We start from the raw sequence: 20120 nt of genomic DNA, 5'->3' as shown, positions 1-20120 counted from the left end.
CACCCCTCTCAACATCACAACAGCGTCATGAATGGGCTAATGAAACAGGCAAAAGTGCCTTTAAAGACTCATGGTCAACAATTTCTTATAGGCCTTCTCCACTCACCAACTTTACTTTTACTTCATCCATTGCTACTCCTGCGACGCTCGCTCCTGCTGGGTTACGAGAGGCATCAACAAAAGTTTCAATGTCGCAGTAGTGGTGACGTGATGGGTCAAATGGCATATCGTTGTTGCGTGTATGTGTAATGGTAATTTGGACATAGAAATTGTAATAGCCTACAATATGTTCGAGAGGGGAAGAAGGAGGCGGGAACTGGCGAACATTTAAAAGACTTTAACCAAACAAAACGAAAGTAACGTGGGCAGCCCCTCAAGGACATCTGCCACGCGCACACATAATAAAACGTAAACAAAACTCAACGTCAAATCCAGGTCTGGTGATCTCTCGTCCTTATATGCCTCCGAGCTCCTGCTGGGCCCCCGTACCATATATGTGTATGTATAGAAAACTGACTTCTAAGGGCCCCCCCTGCCTCGGGCCTTGGTTACTCGGTACCCTTTATCCCCCCAGTCCGACGCCCCTGACCTCACCACATAAATATTGCACATATTTTTCATCTGCGCTACTACCCGCCCGCACAGAGTTAATTATCCGCCCGCATCCCCGCCCGTGAATTTTATAAATGTCACAATTCACCCGTTTTAGCCACTTTTATGAGCCTCCACATTCACCCCACGCTGACTCTCTCCACAACCTATGAGTGTCTGTTCTCTGACTCAGTCACTGTAATCCAGTAGTGGTGGCTTTGGGAATGGCCTCACAGGGCAGCGAAGCATTCTGGGAATTGTAGTCTTTCATCTCAATGAGACAAAAATATGGAGTCACATTTCATCTCCATGAGACAAAAATATGGAGTCACATTTCTGCTACATTGATGACCCAGTTTAAAGGCACAATATGTAATGTTTCAGCATTAAAAATATAAAAGATCACTATATCTATGTTATATATTTTTTAAAGTTGTGTGTTTACATTATCCCGACAGTTCCAATTAACTTCTAAATCCAGAGAAATTAATATTTTAATTCGAAGACACGGACCGTGTCTTTATTTCCGTTATGTCGCCAGTCTTTCACGTCATATCCACGTTTGCGTCTTGCTTCCTGCGGAACTCGGCGGAACCGCCAAACTCAAAGAGGATCACTGACAGTATAAGGGGAACACCCGTATAAAAAAGTCTGTATGATAATGGATCATGACTACTCTTTGCCAGCTCAACAAAGCGCAAACGTACGAGTGAAAAAAAATGACCCGAGAAGATTTTGGGACAGTAGAAGAAGCAAGAGACGTGTAAACCTTGGAGAAGCCTTTGAAAGATGGCGAAATCTTCGTGACAAGCTCGGACTGCAGAGAGATATGCTGATCTCGCTTTCGTTTTAATAAACAGGTAATTTAAGTAACCATTCAGCTAACATAATAATCATATAATCATAACATGCTGTATGTTTGCATATTGCATAGCGATCTTGACCACATTGAGACGCGTTTAGCTGAATACGTAGCCTATAACGTTACATTTTGTATTGCATCGGCTTTTCAAACAGGCGGATTCTGTGTTTTTGGAGACTGAAACTGAGACTTTTTAAAACTGATTCAAAAGTATATTTCTATCCGTATATTTTGTGACACGATGATGTCATGTGTAAAACGCAGATGGACTAGCTATTATTGGTTTTATATGTAGCTGGAGAAGGTAACGTTAGCTTCATAAGGTAATATGCCACTATCTTGGTCAATTAATATAAGGTGACCGTCACTTTTATCATATGTTAATACTAGCTACATATAATATCGATTTAATAATGATCTACTTATTCATATATCTCTGAGTTCCAAAATAAATGTTTATTAGATTGATGAATGTGGGGAGCGACACAGCGCGTGTTCCAATGAACAACGTATTGCTAGTGCTGGTTCTCTCATTTACTGTTTTATGTTGGTAATGATAAACTAAATTGAAATGTATTTCCTTATTGAACAGTTGATATACAGAATGTTCGACAATCGCGGATGCCATGTCAACATATCTATAATTTGAGTAACTCAAATTATGATGCACGGTTAATATGTCAACATAGCCTACCAACTTATAGGTGTGTTGACATAGCGACCGCCCGCACAACATTCTGTCTCGCACATTAGCTAACGTTACTGATAAGTTTGTTAAGTAACGGTAGCTCGCTGCTATTTCATTAGATTGACATTACATAAAGTGAAAAGCCGTAACTAAACTTAACAATAATAGAGATGTAATATAACAATTACCTTGTCAGTGAACATGTTTTCTGCTGGAGATGCCAGATTCGCTGGTTGACAGTGGCAATAATGACAACAACTCCCATGAGCACACGCACTTTCCCGACGTCATTAAAGTACGTCTGTTGTTATTATTTTGAATGAGTGACCCCTAGTGGCCAAAAGTTGCATACTGCACGTTTAAATACAGATTCATCTTCCCAGCACTGAAGCACCCCCTTTAATGTAAACAGGTAATATTTCCGAAACGCTTGTGGCTTCACCAAGCATCAACATCATGCTCACAAGAATTCACAAGTTTTTTTTTTTTTTTGGTTTCTCACCCACAAAGAATTACCAACTATCCGGACACAAAAAAAAAAAAAAAAAAAATTTTTCCTTTGAAGTAGCATGCATGCCATTTCTTTTGTGGACAAAAAAGAAAAAGAAAAAAAGAAAACATTTTTTTTTTTGTCATTGAAAGTTAATGGGGTCCAAAACAACACTGTACACTACTGAGATTTGTTGTGACCTTATAACACTTTTTTCTAAATATCCTCTTTTATCCGTCTTTTGTTAAATAAATCATGAAAGAAAACATTTTTTGGAGGAACTATCCCTTTAATAGTGTCATGTATTCTCTTCCCATGATGCTCATCTGAGCATTTGTACAAACATTTTCTTTGCCGTGTGTTTTCAGAGATTGACTTCGATGCCCTTCTCTGGAGGGACCATGGGAATGTGGAGTCAGCTGACTCTAGTCCAACTAGGGCTGAGTTTCCGTTGGATACATTTTGGCCCCGAGCCCATTAAACACTGCAAACGGTGAGAACGAGAATGTTACATCCCTGTAAGCACTAGAACCGCTCACACTTCCTCAGAGTAATGAAACCTGGGTTTGACAGTGACAGGTTAGACTGTCTATCACATGACAGTCACCTACTAAAAGGGCAGAGTGTCGCAAAAGATGCTCAAAAATTATCAACAATTTCACTTTTATTGAAGTAAAGAGGACAAAGACCGATTTTTGTGCTGTCGTTGGTCGGTACCTATCTGGCTAACACTGCAGCAGAGATGGGATTTCTTTATGATGTAAAAAAAACAACAACTTCCTTCTTCCAGGACAAACAATGACCGCAAATAAAGGTGTTTGATGGTGTTTTGTAAACTCTACACTATTTCTGGTCTTGAAGTTTGCACAAAGAAATTGTTTTAGCAGCTGATATGCTGAGCAAGTGTTTGATGGAATGAGGAAGAACTCAATAAAACCCTCTCATACTGTGTGCATTGCCGCTGTGCTTGTTTGTCTTGAGAGCCTATTGAACTGATTTTAGACACATGCTCATGGTAAATTGTAAGGTTAAGCACCGCTCTTCTCAGAATCAAAGCCACAGAGCGTTTGCTGTATCAGAGCTGGCATAATAAACACAAGTTTAAATCGAGTGGACGAGGAGCATTTTGATGCTCCTCTGGCTTGTGTTAGTGTCCTAAGTGGTTTGATTTTTAAAGGCAATTCCTGTCTGACACTTAAAATATAGCCCGGCTCCAGCTGTGTCTCATATACTTAGCTCAGCTCAAGGCGCCGTGTCATAGCACATCATTTATTTGATTCCCGAGTCAAACCCTCAATCTCTAAAACGACGGGCTGTCAGCCATGTGGGAGGGCGATCACCGCAGTGGTGGCATGTTTTTTAGTGTTTGCTGTAGCATAGCATTCTCTATTCTTGTTTAAAGGGAACAAATGACACTAACCATCCTGAGCTGAAAAGCAGAACAGAACCACTGATCTGTTGTATACCTCTTAAAAAAGCACAAAAAACGCTTAATGTCACAGGTCAATGCATACACAATACACAAGTCAAAGACTGATCTGTACTATACCTGAGATTTTAAGTTAATCATTTTTTTTTTTATAATTACTGCTACAGCTCTTGCTGTACACAAATAACCACATTTAAAACAATTAAAAATGCCATATTTGCTCACTACTATAACTATGACACTTTGAAAATGCCCTTTTTTGCATGTCACATGAGAACATGCCAACTCCAACCCAACTTAAAAAAATAATCAAATCAATCATTTGAAAACTATTACATCTTTTGATTACAATGTTACACACTCAGCATGACTCGGCACAATCCGTGAACTCTATAAAATCTAAACAAAATTGCCTCATTATCAGAACTGCTTCCGCACAAAAACATCCAAGCTCCTTTAAACGCCCCCAGAAATAAAAAGGTAATTATTCACTGGTTTCATTATGTTTAATGAGACATCCTAATAGTCTAGTTTCTAGTTTCTCTCAAATACAAAAACCAAAATGAATGTTTACTTAAACAAATGTGTACGCACACACTCAAATGACATTACGCAGTAAAATTGCATCAATTATATATAATTCTGTACTGCACAAATTAAAACATACAGTGTCACATTTCAGCGTAATGTTGATCACACCCATGCTCTTAAACATCTAGCCAACAACAAGTTACAGCAACAAGTACATTTAAAGACCTAATGTATGTCTCGACCCAGGAATGTTGCAATATGGTCTGGCCCGCTGGCTCTGCGTTATGCTTTTCGGTTTATTTAGATTAAGCAATCAGGAGCACTGGCAAAAGAAAATCAGATTGCTCAGAAAAACTGGGTAACAAATTCCATTTCCTACAATTACTCCTTATCAAAAGGAGCCAAAATGTTTTCTTTTGTCTGGACCATTTATAATCACAAGTTCGGAGAGAGAACGAGTTATGGATGAGATCTGCAGGGACCTATGGCCAAATTTGACTACTTTAATATTGTATTACAGTCCAAGGAGAAGAGCAGCGTCTATCCGCCAATACACACAAAAGGACAACCTCACTAACTCCTGGATGGAAAGACTGCTAACATGGCAAAACGTGTTTCAAAGGTTTCTGAGATTGTATTAAATATACAAGCATAATTGAAAGTCACATTAAAGGGGGGGTGAAACACTCAGTTTCAGTCAATCTCATGTCAATCTTGAGTACCTATAGAGTAGTATTGCATCCTTCATATCTCCGAAAAGTCTTTAGTTTTATTATATTTATAAAACAAATATAGGCTGTACCAAGTCTTTCCGGAAAAAAAGAGTGCCTAGAGGCGTATAGTGTGGGCGGAGCTAAAGAATGACGAATGCGCAAAGCGGTGACGTCCTCAAGCGTGGAGAAGCCCATGGCTATCGATCTCATCGATGTTCTACGTTATACATAGAACAACAATGGAGTAACCGTTAGCGCATTTGAATGACGAAGCACGCGATCGTGTCGTTTACTGATGTTTACTCACGCGACGATAGCCAACAGCACAGACATTTGAAGCAGTTTTACTCACCGGCTGCTTCCAAAGCAGGACTGAACCTTTATCGCTGGGACCGCTTCGTCAAAAACACACTTCTTTGGTATGATTTGGTGAAGTCCTGACAGCAGTGACTGTAGAGATCGACTTTGCGACACGACTGAAGCGATCTTGTGAAGCTTCCCGTCATTTCTGCGTTCAAATCGGTTCAAATGCAGCGCTGCCTTCCCGGAATGCTGTGCTGAAGCGTTGAAGTCGCTTGACGTCACCCATAGGAATAAAGTGGAGCGCGGCGCAGACTATAACGACGACTGGATCTGCACCTGAGAGAGTGTTTATGGGCGTGCATTTCCTCTCTCGCTCTAGCCACATGTGCGCGCACCCTACCGGGAGAAGAGCCCGTCCGGCCCATACGAGGACCTTCCGCTCTATCGACGTCAAGCCGACCCATACTCGAAAAAAACTCTCCGAAACTTGTGAGAAACCGGAAGGAGTATTTTTAACACAGAAATACTCCATCAAACGTCCAACATTAGTTTTTGAAACTTTGTCTATGTTTAGGATTGGAATCCAAGTCTTTAACAGTGTAAAAAGCTCAGTATGCATGAAACAGCACCCCATCCCCCCCCCCCCCCACACACAAAAAAATTACTCAGGCTACTAGTCCCTTTGATGACGTATCTGTCTGGTCTCTGCTTATATTGCACATTAAACATGAGCCACTGAATCTTTACAATAAAAGCTGAAGCGAAAACTCTTAGCTACATAAAACCCTGTGTGGGTGCAGTTATGCACCACATCATCTGTTCTTCTGAAAAAACACTGCAGTGCCTTTGAAAATGACTAACATGCCCTGGGCCTTGAATCTTATCTCATGGAGGTGAAATCAACACTCTAGATACATTTGCTGTGTCATACTGCCTACACCCCGAGTACTCCATAAAACAATGCATGCACATCACTGTTTTTAATGTTAAATTAAACTTTACTGAATAAAGCTGAAATAAAATAAAATGTAAATATTAGAACAAACAGTGGAGATTATTCAACATTAGCTATGTTGAGAAAACATCACATACGTTGACTGATTTTGATTTCCTATATTCGGCACTTGGAACTTAAATATGAATATTTTTCTTACACAAACCCGTCGGTTTGTTTCAGAAGGTCTTAATTAAGCACCCGGAGCAGTATGGATTACTTTTATAATGGATGGATGCACTTTCAAATTGCTTCAAATTTTGGACTGCAATTCACTGCCATTGGATTAGCCAGGACATTATTTTTTAATATATATAACTCTGATTGTATTCATCTGAAAGAAGAATGTCATATACACATAGGATGGCTTGAGAGTAAGTAAATTATAGGAACATTTTTTTCATTTTTGGGTGAACTATCCCTTTCAATTATTATATTACTTAGGGCTGTTGAATGCTTGTATGCTTGGTTGACAAACATTCTATGGTGTGCAATTGTTTTCAGGGAAATGCACGGCTAAAGTAGTTCAAGGCAGGTCTTGACCCTATTACAGTTCCATATCACTTAGCCAAATGATTTGTGTTAATTTAAAGGTCCTTCCCACCTACAACAGCCAGTGGCGCCTCCAGAAATTTTTCATAGGGGTGGCCAGATGGGTTCACTTAAAATCTTGGGGTGGCACACCAAAACTAGAAACGATAATTTCAGAATTGTATTCTACTGGTGTAGTAAACCGGCCTGTAGCACGTCACGACACATAATTCTGCGTCGTCTTTTACAAAAAAATATTTTTTTACTTATTTACTTACCAGTAGTCTTCGTCTTCTAACGTTAACTTCTTTTGAAATTGTTGACTGACGGGCATGAGCTGACCTGTTGCTGTCTGAGCGAGCAAAGTTTATTAATAAGTCTATTAATTTATGAGGCTCTTCAGTTCAAATTATCCAGTACCAAAATAATAATACTCTTTATTTTCCAAGTTCATAAATGATTTTCAAAACGGATTTGAAAAAAAAAAAAACATACACACAAAATGACTTATTTTAAATATAAAATACATAAAAGTCTTGGGCATGTCAAAGATTTGTAACAACTTTAGCTTTGATGCATTGTTAGTTTTTGTGCAGCATCAGATTTTTTCTCCCTCATTTACTGTTCATGGCTGTTTTTGCCCCATTGACTTCCATTATAGCCCAAAAAAAATTACTGGAAAGCCATGACACCATATAATCATGCATTCTTGATTGTTGGTGGTTTTCCCAGTTGGGAAGAGGTAAAATGTGTAATTTTTACAGTTGATAACCATGTGGCACCATTACCCCTTTAGATAGGCCTGTGCTGAAGAAAAAAAGAAGAAGCTTAGTTTCTGGCATTTGTATAGAGTATAATAACTGCATATAAATGAGGGATTAAAAAAATGTAAATCTGATGCTGCACACAAACTAACAATGCATCAGAGCCAGTGTTGTTACTAATCTTTGACATGTCCAAGACTGTGATAAAAGGTCAAAAAATATCCAGTCCACTATCACTTTTTATATTGAAAATAAGTTATTTTGTGTGTATGTTTTATTTTTTTTCCAAATCAGTTTTGAATCCGTTTTTGAAAATAATTTATGAACTTAGGCAGTTAAAGAGTGATAAGAGTGACAATGAAACAATGACAGCAGCTCAACAATAAACATGGAATCAAGGATGTAAACTTGCAACAGAACACATTTTAAATTATTTTACTTTTGATTATTTTATTTATTTCTAAAGATCTCTTTAGTAGCCTGTATTGGTGTACTTTAAAGGGATAGTTCACCCAAATATGAAATTTCTGTCATCATTTTCTCTCCCTCATGATGTTCCGAACCTGTATGAGTTTCTTCGTTCTGTTGAACATAAAATAATATATTTTGAAGAACGTTTGTAACCAAATGTTTGCTTTGGGGGCAACATTGACTTCCATGGTAGGAATGTGTCTTCATATGTGTTCTACATAAAGAAATGCATACAGGTTTGGAACAACTTGAGGGTGAGGAAATTATGACAGATTTTTCATTTTTGGGTGCACTGTCTCTTTAAGCAGTCATTCTGAACCAGTAACCACTTTACTGACAATTCTGAAATTCAAAAATGTTTAATCCTCTTTATTAATTTACTATTATGACTATATTATTATGTAATTATTTGTCCCATTTTAATCTAAATATTTTTTAAATATCAAACTGCTAAATGATAAATTGATAACACTAATAGGCTATAATCTATTAATTAACCATTCTAATGTCTAGAAAAATAAGTCTGCCAAGCTCTGATAATGTATGGAATATTATATTATCCATTATAAAAACAATAGGCCTACCTTTAGTTCACGGATGTGTCTGTCATCGCATGCTTTAAGTCAGACAGTCTGAGACACTGAAATGCTTCTCTGCAAAGGGTGAAGTTTGTCTTAGGTTCATCTTAAGTTACTGGACAGACCCACTCATGATACCTTTTTTTTCTATTCAGCCCTATATCTGGAAATCCTCTTGCGTTCAAACTGTGGATGCGAGCTCGACATGTTTTTTAAAAACCGCGCAAGTTTCCAGCACATGCTCTCGAGACTCCGTCGCTATGGCAGCACAGCGCCGCTAAAACCCAATCTTGTGCATCGCGTCCGTATTGGTTTGATACGGGACGCGTCATTCGCTTATTCTAAATATTGATTGGGACTAGTACCTAGCGTCCCCCCCCAAACCTACGCCATGGCCAGTGGGGTGGCCAGGGGTTGTCCAGGGGTGGCCGTGGCCACCCCTGGCCACCCCCTGGTGGCGCCACTGACAACAGCTAAAGAACCAAAACCCACAATGACACTGACAGAGCAAATACATGAAGTAAACAATAAAACAATAAAAACAACAACATATTTTCATGTTTTTACCACAGAATTATGCTTTTATTATGTTTTGAAAGCTCTTTCTCCTGCTCTCTCTCCAATTCAAACGCACACACATACAGTACAGACACACTTGCACAAAAACGCGTTCTCAGATCTGCTCTGAAGATTTCATCAGTAAAATAGTTTACAACCTAAAAGCTACATGACATTTCTCACTAGCGATGTAATAACAACGTTGTTCTTGAAGCAGATAAACTTGCAGGTTCACTATTAGTAGAGACGCTGCTGCTGAACACTGTTGAGAGACGCACAGCCTCGCATAATATCATTCTCTCTCTCCCTCTCTCTCTAATAACTGCATTAGCCGCTACACCTCCGTCATTAACTGTAAAATGACATTTTGGAATTAGCAACAGAGGACTGGGATTAGATACATAAGAAATAAGTTATACACACATAAGAGTGTATTAAGGTCAAAAACCTGACAAATGTCTTGAAATCCAACATCTAAACAATGTACTGAGGTGTGGAACCACTAGCGTAGCTACGGGTGGGCCACCGGCCAGGCAAGCTTTTTATTTTCAAATATTTATTTGTTTTTTATGATTATATTAATTATTAGATTTTCACAAATTTATGAACCCCTTGCAGTTTCTTCCCAAACCCTAAATTGGAAAAGCCTGACACAATGCAAAGTTTAATGCACTTTGTTGACAACAAAAAAATGGACTAATTTTGTTCTCTTTGTATTTTTATCAATATGGTACAATATTATACTATTCAAACCAATGTTACAAAAAAAAAAACAACATAAAAACATTCAGATTATATTACCTGTGTAATGTAATCCATCATGTTACATTTTTGTTGTTGAAATAATGTATTTAGGACTATAATTTGCTACAATTTAATCTACCCAAATTTAATGCAATTGTAATTTATAATTTAATGGTGAAGCGATGAATGGGCTTTAAAAAGTAGGAGATATATACCGAAATGGACTGAACAGTAAAAGGGATTTGTGAAATCAGCCAAAATGGGAAGTGGTTTCAGAGTTGGGGGAAGTGCATTGATGTAAGATTACAGAGACTATTTTTTATTGGAAAAAACTGCCCACTGATAAATCATGAACAATAAGAGGAGGAGCATGCACAAATCAAGCAAAAATATAAGATTTCATGTTGACTTGTTGACTTAATTAAAAATGAAAAGGAAACTAAGAAAAACCTTTTCTCACACAGCGTCTCCCATTTCTCCTTTCTAACTGTCTACATACACAAAAGAAAGATACTAATTTAAACTTAGAAACCCTCCCCAGTTTGCTGCTTTCTCACAAATACTGCTGTGCTACTTATGGGTCTTGGCTGTGATTGTAGTTGTCATTAGAAATATGTCCTTTGACTGTATGGTTTATTTATTTACGTTGTTCCTCAATCATACACAGGCACAGTTTGACTATGATTGGCATTTGCTGCACAGATGATAATAATGAATAACTGTTTTGGAGTGCCGGTGACAGTTTTGCATGCAGTGTTATTTCATTTAAAATGGAACTGAGTTCATTTGTGTGAAGTTCTCTCACCACAGCAAGCCCTAAGAACACACAATTACCAAAACCCCTCGGATACAAATAAGTGAATGTGTGCACATTAACCACACAGACACTGTAATGTTCAAACAGTTCAGACACAGTAAAAATAGACCTCTCCAAACACATGTATGTATATATACTGTACGAATATACAGTATCACCTGCCAACCCACCAAATGTGGGTGGATTTCAGCAGTGGCATGTAAAACAGTCACTCCCACAAGACACTTTGGCAGGATATCCAATTAAATAAATATATTTTTGAAGCATGATGCTTTAATTATTTACATGTGTGCAGGTTATGCGTCTTCCAGCGACTCTGTATGTGCTTTTTGTTTTGGTTTCCAATCATGTGCATTTGGGAATGCATATGAAATCTGACACGCTTTGTGTTTCTTTGTGAAGGATTGCACAGTTATCATTTACATCTCAGCAGCTTGGAAATGGACATATTATCCCCAAAACTTCTTCATAAAGTGACTACCAATAAAATTGATAAAAATGTGGGATCACATTTTTTCAGACAATTTTATCTGACCATGTGTTTTTCTTTAATTGCTAATGCAACCTTTTACACCACCGACTGAACAACATTAAGCATTGCTTGGTCATTGGTTGACATAAATTGGTATTATCTATAATTGTGTATTTAAATCGAACAGCTGACAGCTGATTGTAATTCTTTACATACCTTTTCACCAGTTATCTGACATTATCAAAATTTATTTATTCTGACAGTATAACTCTTTTTAGTTTTTGTCATATTTTATTACCATTTTCTAAAATATAGCGAATAAACTGTGATAATGTGAGAAATGTTGAAGCTGAACCCATACATTTTGGTCTGACTGTATATATACAGTGTATATATATATATATATATATATATATATATATATATATATATATATATATATATATATATATATATATATATAATTAAAATAAGAAATTGTACATGGTAGGCCGTATAGTCTTTAGTTAACATCATAACATCACAGCAAAAACATAAATAAAAAAAAAATTTACTTGCTATTTTTCAAAAAATGCTGGAATCTTTCATCAAAAAGAATACTAAGAATACTTAGACTAATAAAATGTATTATGGTTTTTGCAAAAAATATTAAGTAGCACAACTGTTTTTAGCATAATAATGTTTCTTGAGCAGCAAATCAGCATATTAGAATGATATCATGTGACACTGAAGACTGATATCATGTGACACTGAAGAATAAATTACATTTTAAAATATAATATTTTAAATAATAAAATATTATATTATATTTAAATTAGAATAATATAATCATTAAAATGTAGTGTTAGTGAGCATAAGAGAAATATTAAATTTAGATGGTAGTAAAGATGACCTCAGACCTCAGAGACTTGGACAAGAAGCTACAAAATAAAAATTTTAATGGGCACAAAAAAAACTACATAAAAACTACACCAAAACTACATAATATATTATTTAAGCATGGTTGTCATCCTGTTAATGAATAAAGAAAAATGTGGCCAACGATGCAAACGAAAGTCAGACAAAAAAATGTAACTTAAAGAAACTGAATGTAAGAAATGTATTTCAATGAATCATAAAATGGCCCTGATGTTTCAATGTTCATATTAATTTCAAATACTTATATCACTGACAACAGTAGTCCGGCCAGGATATTTTCATTTAAAGTTGTTGTTGCAGCCCTCAACTGATGTTGATGTTGACCTGTTGTGTTTTGGCCTGAAGCTCCACCCTCCACCATCTACCAATCACGAGTCAGTAGTGTTTGGGCATCCGGGTTGCCAGCTCTGCTCTAGTTACCGCAGCTGCAGCTACAAACGTTCCTGCTGAATTCTGCAGCATATCTGGCAACCTCGAGTCAGGGAGGAGGGGGATACACTGTTCTACAGTCATTTGAAAGTGATTGCAGTACCAGTTTTGGCCACAATCTTACATACACTTCCTGTAAAACTGCATTGCATTAATGTTCATTTCATTTTAATAAGCAGCATTAATTTGTAGCACGTATAAACTCTCGCAAAACAGGTGCCATTTTCCACTGGCTGTGCTCATGTTAGCGTAACTCTCCCAGCCCAGCTGTTGATTGGCTCACCTCTGTTTCGCCTGGCCACGCTGCCTCTGACCACATTGTTTCAGTGAAGGATAAATGAGTGAGGACAAGTCTGATAGAAAGGACTCAATCCACACCGTTTAATCTTTATCTAGCCATTAATATGGGTCAAATCTAGGGGACCAACTTCAAACCATTTCCCTGCCATTATACAATCATGAGAGGGGAATATTAGAATGGCGATTCAGAAACAAAGTGACACTAACTTGGAAAGTAGACATAGAGTTGAAATCATGTACAGATAAGATTTCAAACACACAGCACAGCCGGCAGCAGTTGGCATCTACGGCTCCATCTCACTGTGATTGACTTCTCACGAATCCTGATGCAAGTTACTTAGTTATTGTGCTGGCTGAACATGCATTCACATCATTTCTATGTTTTTCGCTGCAATACTCATAACAAGATGTCAGCGGCAAAACAAAACAATTAAAGCAACAACAAATGTGTCTTTGTTTTGACTCTTTCAAGACAGAAAAGCTTTGAGCAAGAGAGGATCTGAAACACCACTGACTCACAATTACAATCAGTTCAAACGCTATATTTGGCTAGCTCAGACTTGACAATCCTAAGCCTGGACAAAACACAACTGATACTCCTGTAAAGCGATAAGCATTGAATTATCAAGGCATCTCGAAATCACAACCTCCACGCCTGAATTAACCATCCTTAAACAGAGATATGGCGATAGCATTGTTGTGCAGATTTCACTCTAAACATGGCCAATTTGAGAGTAGCCAGATTACACGTTAGAACAGTTTTTCCACTGTGTTTGTTTAACTATCAGATCTTTTTTCTCTGCGAGTCTGTTGAGTGCAATAGTGATTGACTTTTTCAGCAGTCTTGGTTCCAGAAGTATTTTTCTAATTCGTTTTCTCCATGGGGATTTCAGAAATTCCTCTTGAACCAATCCACCTCCAAGATGATGTACAACATTAAAGGCACAATATGTAATTTTTTTGCAGCTAGAGGACGCATATTCAAAACAAAGGCGTAAAGCTTGATGAAGCCTTAATTTCACAGGAATAATGGGAGTTGCTGTTTCCTGGTGGAAAAGAATCCAACAAGACTATGACAGAAATCATAAGCATGCATGAGCTAATGGGCCCTATCATACACCCGGCGCAATGTGACAGCAGGCGCGACACAAGTGTTTTTTGTTAGTTTCAGCCTGACGCAGTTATCATTTTCACATCCTCTGCCACATTGTTTAAAGGGGTACTTCAGTGCTGGAAAGATGAATCTGTATTTAAACTGGGTCATTAATGTAGTAGAAATGTGAAATTATTTTTTAAATTTGCTGCCTTCTAGACTGAGAAAAGACAGAAAATGTATTTTTGTCTCATGGGGGTGAAAGACTACAATTCCCAGAATGCTTCGCTGCCCTGTGAGGCCATTCCCAAAGCCACCACTACTGGATTACAGGGACTTAGAGAAGGAGTTAGAGAACAGACACTACGATTAAATACTGAACGTGTCTGTTCTATATAACGATCGAGTTGATGCGTGAGTCTCACAGCACTAACTCAGATAAAGGAGTCAGATTCCATTTAACGTCCTAAATGAGCTAATGAGCTCTCGTGATGAGAGCTGAGGAAATCGCGACATACATTCATAACGCGATTTCAGTCTGGCGCGTTTTCAGTTCACACATTTGGAAGCTTAACTTTAATAGAAATTAATTTGAGATGTTAAAACACTTACATTGCTTAGCATCCGTTTAAATGAGTGCCTGCAGCTGCGAGCTGAGCAGCGAGAGTGATCTCCCTTCTCCCATGTGGGAGTTCAAAACATGTGGAAATAGCTCCCTCTGCTGGCTGTAGTCTTTAGCCTTTGGCCAAACATTCCAAAGATGACGCAAATATTGTCAATTTGCATCACGGGAGGAATTTTTCCAGAAATATAATGCATAAATCTCTTGTCTCAAGGGGATATGAGGGGGGGAAGCACAATCATTTGAATATACTCCAGGGTTTCTACTGACGACAGACGACCACTTCCGCTTCTTCCTGTCATGCGTATGTGGGGCAACGCAGCGGTGTTTAATCATATTAGATACATTTGAGTGTGTTGAAAGTTATAATGCTACTCTGTGCGTTCGCTCAGCATCTACTATGAGACACTTGTTGCACACTGCAGTAAGCGAGATCGATATTAGAAATGGTAAAACATGAAAATTAAAATGAAGAAAATGAGATTTAAACAATACGACTGTGTTGAGCTATATAATAATGATTGGTTTTCTGTCGATAAATGATCTTAACAGTTGCTCACCTGTCTAATAAAACACATAATATATTAAAGCGTCTTTAGGGTTTCCATGGTTTCTTTGAAATCGATGGTAACGCGGGTATGATGTCATTAATAAATGAAATATATAGCCTAAATATTCAATTGAAAGGGCAAAGGTCTTTTAAATATTCATCTCATAAAACAATGCAAAAGATGGAATTGAACAAAAATATTAGTACAATATAACTAACGATTTAAAGACATTTAAAGGGGGGGTGAAACACTCAGTTTCAGTCAGTGTCATGTCAATCTTGAGTACCTATAGAGTAGCATTGCATCCTGCATATCTCCGAAAAGTTTTTATTTTTTTAATAATTATATAAGAAAGATGCGCTGTTCCGAGTCTTTCCGAAAAAAGCCGAGCGGGTGGGGGCGTGACGTGTGAGCGGAGCTAAATAATGACGTGTGCAGCAGCGCGCTGCTATTGTGTTGAGTCGAGTGCGTCATCCCTAACAGCGGAAAAAAACTTTATTCAAAATAAAAATATGGCTTTTAATCAGATACAGCCATACATCTATGATCCGGAATCAGACCCAGAGGCTGCAGTTGAACAGGAGCAGCAGCAAAAACGACTAGAGCAGGACGTCTCTATGTGGTAAGTTACAAGTTATACACTAACTATATAATATGCTTAGCGGCTTGTGTTATTTACATATTTATACATGTCTTTGAAGGTGTACATGTGGGAAGTGCAGTTGTGCACGTGTGTTTGTGTGTTTACGCGTGGTTTGTGTAGACAGTAAGCGGACTAAAAGCAGTCTCACTCACCCTTCTAACGTTGGGACTGCTCCATCATTCAGCATTAGGCGATTGGGAAAATTCGGCGTCGAGCTGGGCCTTGTTTATGAAACAGTCGGCACCGAAATGCAGCGAACAGATATAAACATTCGCGCAACTCAGTTGCTGATCCGGAAAAGCAAATTACATCCACTGTTGCCTTAACGCGGGGTTTTTGGCGAATCTGTGCAGGACTGTCTTGGTCTGGCAACCAAAAACCCACTTTTTTGGTGACATTGTTATGTGCTATGTGTAATTGTCACCTGTCCAGCATCCTACAAGCCAGCGCTTTGATGGGCGTAGCCTGTTACTTTCGCTCTCTCCCTCGCTCTCTCTCACGCGCTTCCGGTAGAATTGTCCGTAAGGCCCATACAAGGAAATTCCGCCCCCACTAACGTCAATGGGGACGCATGATCTCAAAAAACTTGCCGAAACTTATGACTAACCGGAAGTAGTATTTTTGACAAAGAAATACTCCCATCAAACGTCCACCTTAACTTTTGAAACTTTGTCTTTGTTTAGTATGGGATTCCAAGTCTTTAACAGTGTAAAAAGATCAGTATGCATGAAACAGCATTTCACCCCCCCTTTAATAAATATGAACAATACCTGTAGAATGACTTCATGGGAGTGGACATTCATTTAGCACATTTGTTGGAAAATTTTAAATTAGAGGATCCTGCATTGCCCAATTCATGACGTACAGAAACATATAACCTCAGAGCTCATTGTATGTCTGTCTTGAAAGGTTTATTTTTTTTAAGATTTTTTTTTTCTCTAAGAAAAAACAAACAAATGGATTTTATCCTTGAGGAACCCGATTCTATTCAAAGCCAATCTCAATAAAAGTGCTGAGTCCTTGCTCTTCTGTTGTCTTCTTTTACTAATAAGCATGCTGCTTCCCTGTTGACTCTCTTCAGAAGTGAGAGTAATGAGGGCATGAACTCAAGGACCCGTTTGGGAAAAAAAGTGCTGATCTCTCATTCTGGGGCGCCTTTGGAGTTGCTTCCAGCGCACAGGCTGTCTTTATTAAGATGCACGAGACGTCCCTGTGTCTCCAGCGAATTTCTGGAACGCTGACACGTTCTGAGCACCGGCCCAGGCAGCGGAGCCCGTGGGTGGGTCCGGAAACATGCTGGTATCATGCCGGACCTCAAGGGTGAGATCTGGTTCCATTAGCTGCCTTTGAAGAGAGGAATCAAGGAAAAGGAGGAAACCGGAGGGATAAGAAATGAGCACAGGTTCTGTTCGTGTATATTTGGGCACCTATAGGATTTAGATTCTGGTGGACTCATTTTCTTTTTCCTTATAGAAATTCTAGACGTTCTCACCTGTTTATCCTTTATCTTTTACACGCCCTGCTATTACATCACATCAATTCAACGGGAACAAGAGTTTGAACTAAGCCTCTTATTTCAGATTCACACGCTCAAATGTCCACACAAATGCATTTTCATGTAAAAGGGACACCGAATATGCCAAAATCAACAGCTTTGTGATACTTACTGTGAATTCTTAGGCTCAAAGCACTGTTTTATCCAAAACCACAACCCAAAGCTATATCCCAAACTCAAAACGTGCACATTCATGTCATCTATGAACCAATCCAATGAGCTCTCATCATGTAAACAGCATTACAGAGCTTCCTATGTTATGCTACACACAAACAAAGCATCATATCACAGTGGAAAATGTGACCCACTCTGTGTTTTATCATGAGAGAAATTATGCGATACTCCTCAAAATGCCATCTCCCTCCTCCCACCATCCCTGTTTCCCTTCCTCTATCTTCCTTCCCTGCCTGTATGTCTTATCTCACGAAAACAAAATTCACGAAGTGTCTTTAGGAGGCATGGCCTCATGGAAGTCTAACCACAACAACTGCAGGCCTGTTCCTGAAAGCATTTACCAGGCTCCGACACAATGCTGACATTAAACCATCACAGTGTTCACAAGCGTCTCACCACATTTAATCAAGTCACACGCGCCTGCTAATTAAAGGAATAGTTCATTCCGTAATCATTTACTCACCCTCATGTTGTTATGTTTACCAGAATGTTGATGCAGTTTCTTCCCATATAATGCAAGTGAATCTGAGGCAAGATTATAAAAAAATAGGCCTACTGGAATGGCAAAATGATAAAATAGATATTACTTTCGTTTTTGGGCGAACTGTTTCTTTAAGACAAATAAAAATGCGAAACATTCATTATAGCACACCTATGATGTGCTTTGCTTGCCTTTCACCTAGTCATAATTTTCAAAGATGCTGAATATTTAAGGCTTAAAGAGAGCTATATCTCATACATGGATCCATTATAGCAAATTAAAATAATATTACAGAATGGAATGGTGAAGTGAGATATTCTATCAAAATCAGTACAGCAGCTGTCATGCGAATACCAAGAACTCATTGCTTAATGACAACTATTTATAGTTAAAACATAAAGTCTACTTCACTAACTCAAGTTTGCACAACACATAAAGTGTAATTATGAATTCAACGCCTTTGTCTGTTCTGGTACAGACGTTTCTATTGTCCAAACACCCAGTTCCACAGTTTCTATGAACTTTGGTCTATTGCTTCTAATATGTTTGACATGTCAGTCATAAAGTAACCTTTTTTTCTTAGCGCTTTTTACAATGCAATTGTTTCAAAGCAGCTTTACAGTGTTAACAGGAAAATGCAACAGATTTCGATTCACTCATTTCAATTATAGTGTCAATGCCGGCAGATCTGTAATATAGTTGAACTTTAAGTTAAATTAAAGTCAATTCTATTAATGTCATGTCAAACTAATAGTCACCACATTATAGATGACCATTAATGCCAGATTATTGTCATTGTTTTTAACATTACACATGCTCAAGCTATGATTGCTGAACTGATGGTTATTAACAGAACATTTCCAGACAGAAACATCAGTTTGCACAAAAGCTGCTGTTCCTCCCATACAGAAGAGTCTTATCTCAGTTTAGTCATGAAATATTAGGGGTCTGCATTCCTATGAATATAAAAGCTTAAACCACAGGAATCCAAGGAATCCTGGAAGAACAATTGTTGCTACTGGAGAGAATCTCCAGTGAGCGACTCGAATACATGCTTGTTTATTTATGTATTCAGAACTGTAATAATACTGAGAAAGAATGCGAACCACACAGAGTGAACGAGCACAGAGCAAACTTCCACTTTGACTGGAAACTCAATTTCCTCCAGTTGCATCCCTCTTGAGAGAGATTCTGCAGATTCCCACGGATCGTTATACCAAATAGTGAGGATTGGGAAACATTGTAAAGTTGAAAGTTGTTAACAGCGGGCTGTTTGGATGTAAGAAATCTTCCTTTGACACGACAACATGCAAAGAGACTCCGCGCGTTAACTTCTCATAATCATTCATTCCACTTACCTTTGTGCTTATCCATTCTCCACACGTGAAGGAGACTTTCCAGCCTGTCAGCTGACTTAATATGAAGCAGATGAGTCCAGACCGGTGTGTGTCAGGTTTAGTCAAAAGTGATGTGATGAGATGTTATCCTCTCCGCTTCTACAGCTCTTTCAGATGCGCCTCGCGCTGGTGCGCGACTGCCGCGCCTCCTCTGGCGCACGTCATTGCACAACACCAAGTCAATTTACATTACAGTGAACATGCTTTGAAAGAGTTGTGCAATCTTACTCAAAGGGTTAGTTCACCCACAAATTTAAATTCGGTCATTAATTACTCACATTCATGCTATTTCAAACCCGTGAGACTTTCGTTCATCTTCGAAACTCAAATCTTTTTGATGAAATCCGAGTTCTCGTACCCCTCCACACACAACAACATAATTGCAACTTTCCAAACTCAGAAAGGTAGACATCAAGACATT

At 38.3% G+C, this 20120-nt stretch overlaps 1 protein-coding gene across 3 annotated transcripts in view; it reads right to left on the bottom strand.

The window, feature by feature from the left end:
• Positions 1–19819, bottom strand: part of afap1l2 (actin filament associated protein 1-like 2) — a 55044-nt gene extending 35225 nt beyond the window's left edge. For all 3 annotated transcript variants that reach the window (XR_010900057.1, XM_067429632.1, XM_067429633.1), the window contains exon 1: positions 19661–19819. Coding sequence is in view for 2 of the 3 variants with exons in the window: in XM_067429632.1 (XP_067285733.1) it covers positions 19661–19676 (16 nt within the window). In the remaining variant the exon portion in view is untranslated. The remainder of the gene's footprint in view (positions 1–19660) is intronic.
• Positions 19820–20120: the final 301 nt, after the last annotated feature.

Source organism: Pseudorasbora parva, chromosome 21 (assembly GCF_024679245.1).
Source record: "Pseudorasbora parva isolate DD20220531a chromosome 21, ASM2467924v1, whole genome shotgun sequence".
NCBI lineage: Eukaryota > Metazoa > Chordata > Actinopteri > Cypriniformes > Gobionidae > Pseudorasbora > Pseudorasbora parva.
The sequence above is the reverse complement of the archived record's forward strand: the minus strand, read 5'-3'. Positions and strand labels throughout refer to the sequence as shown.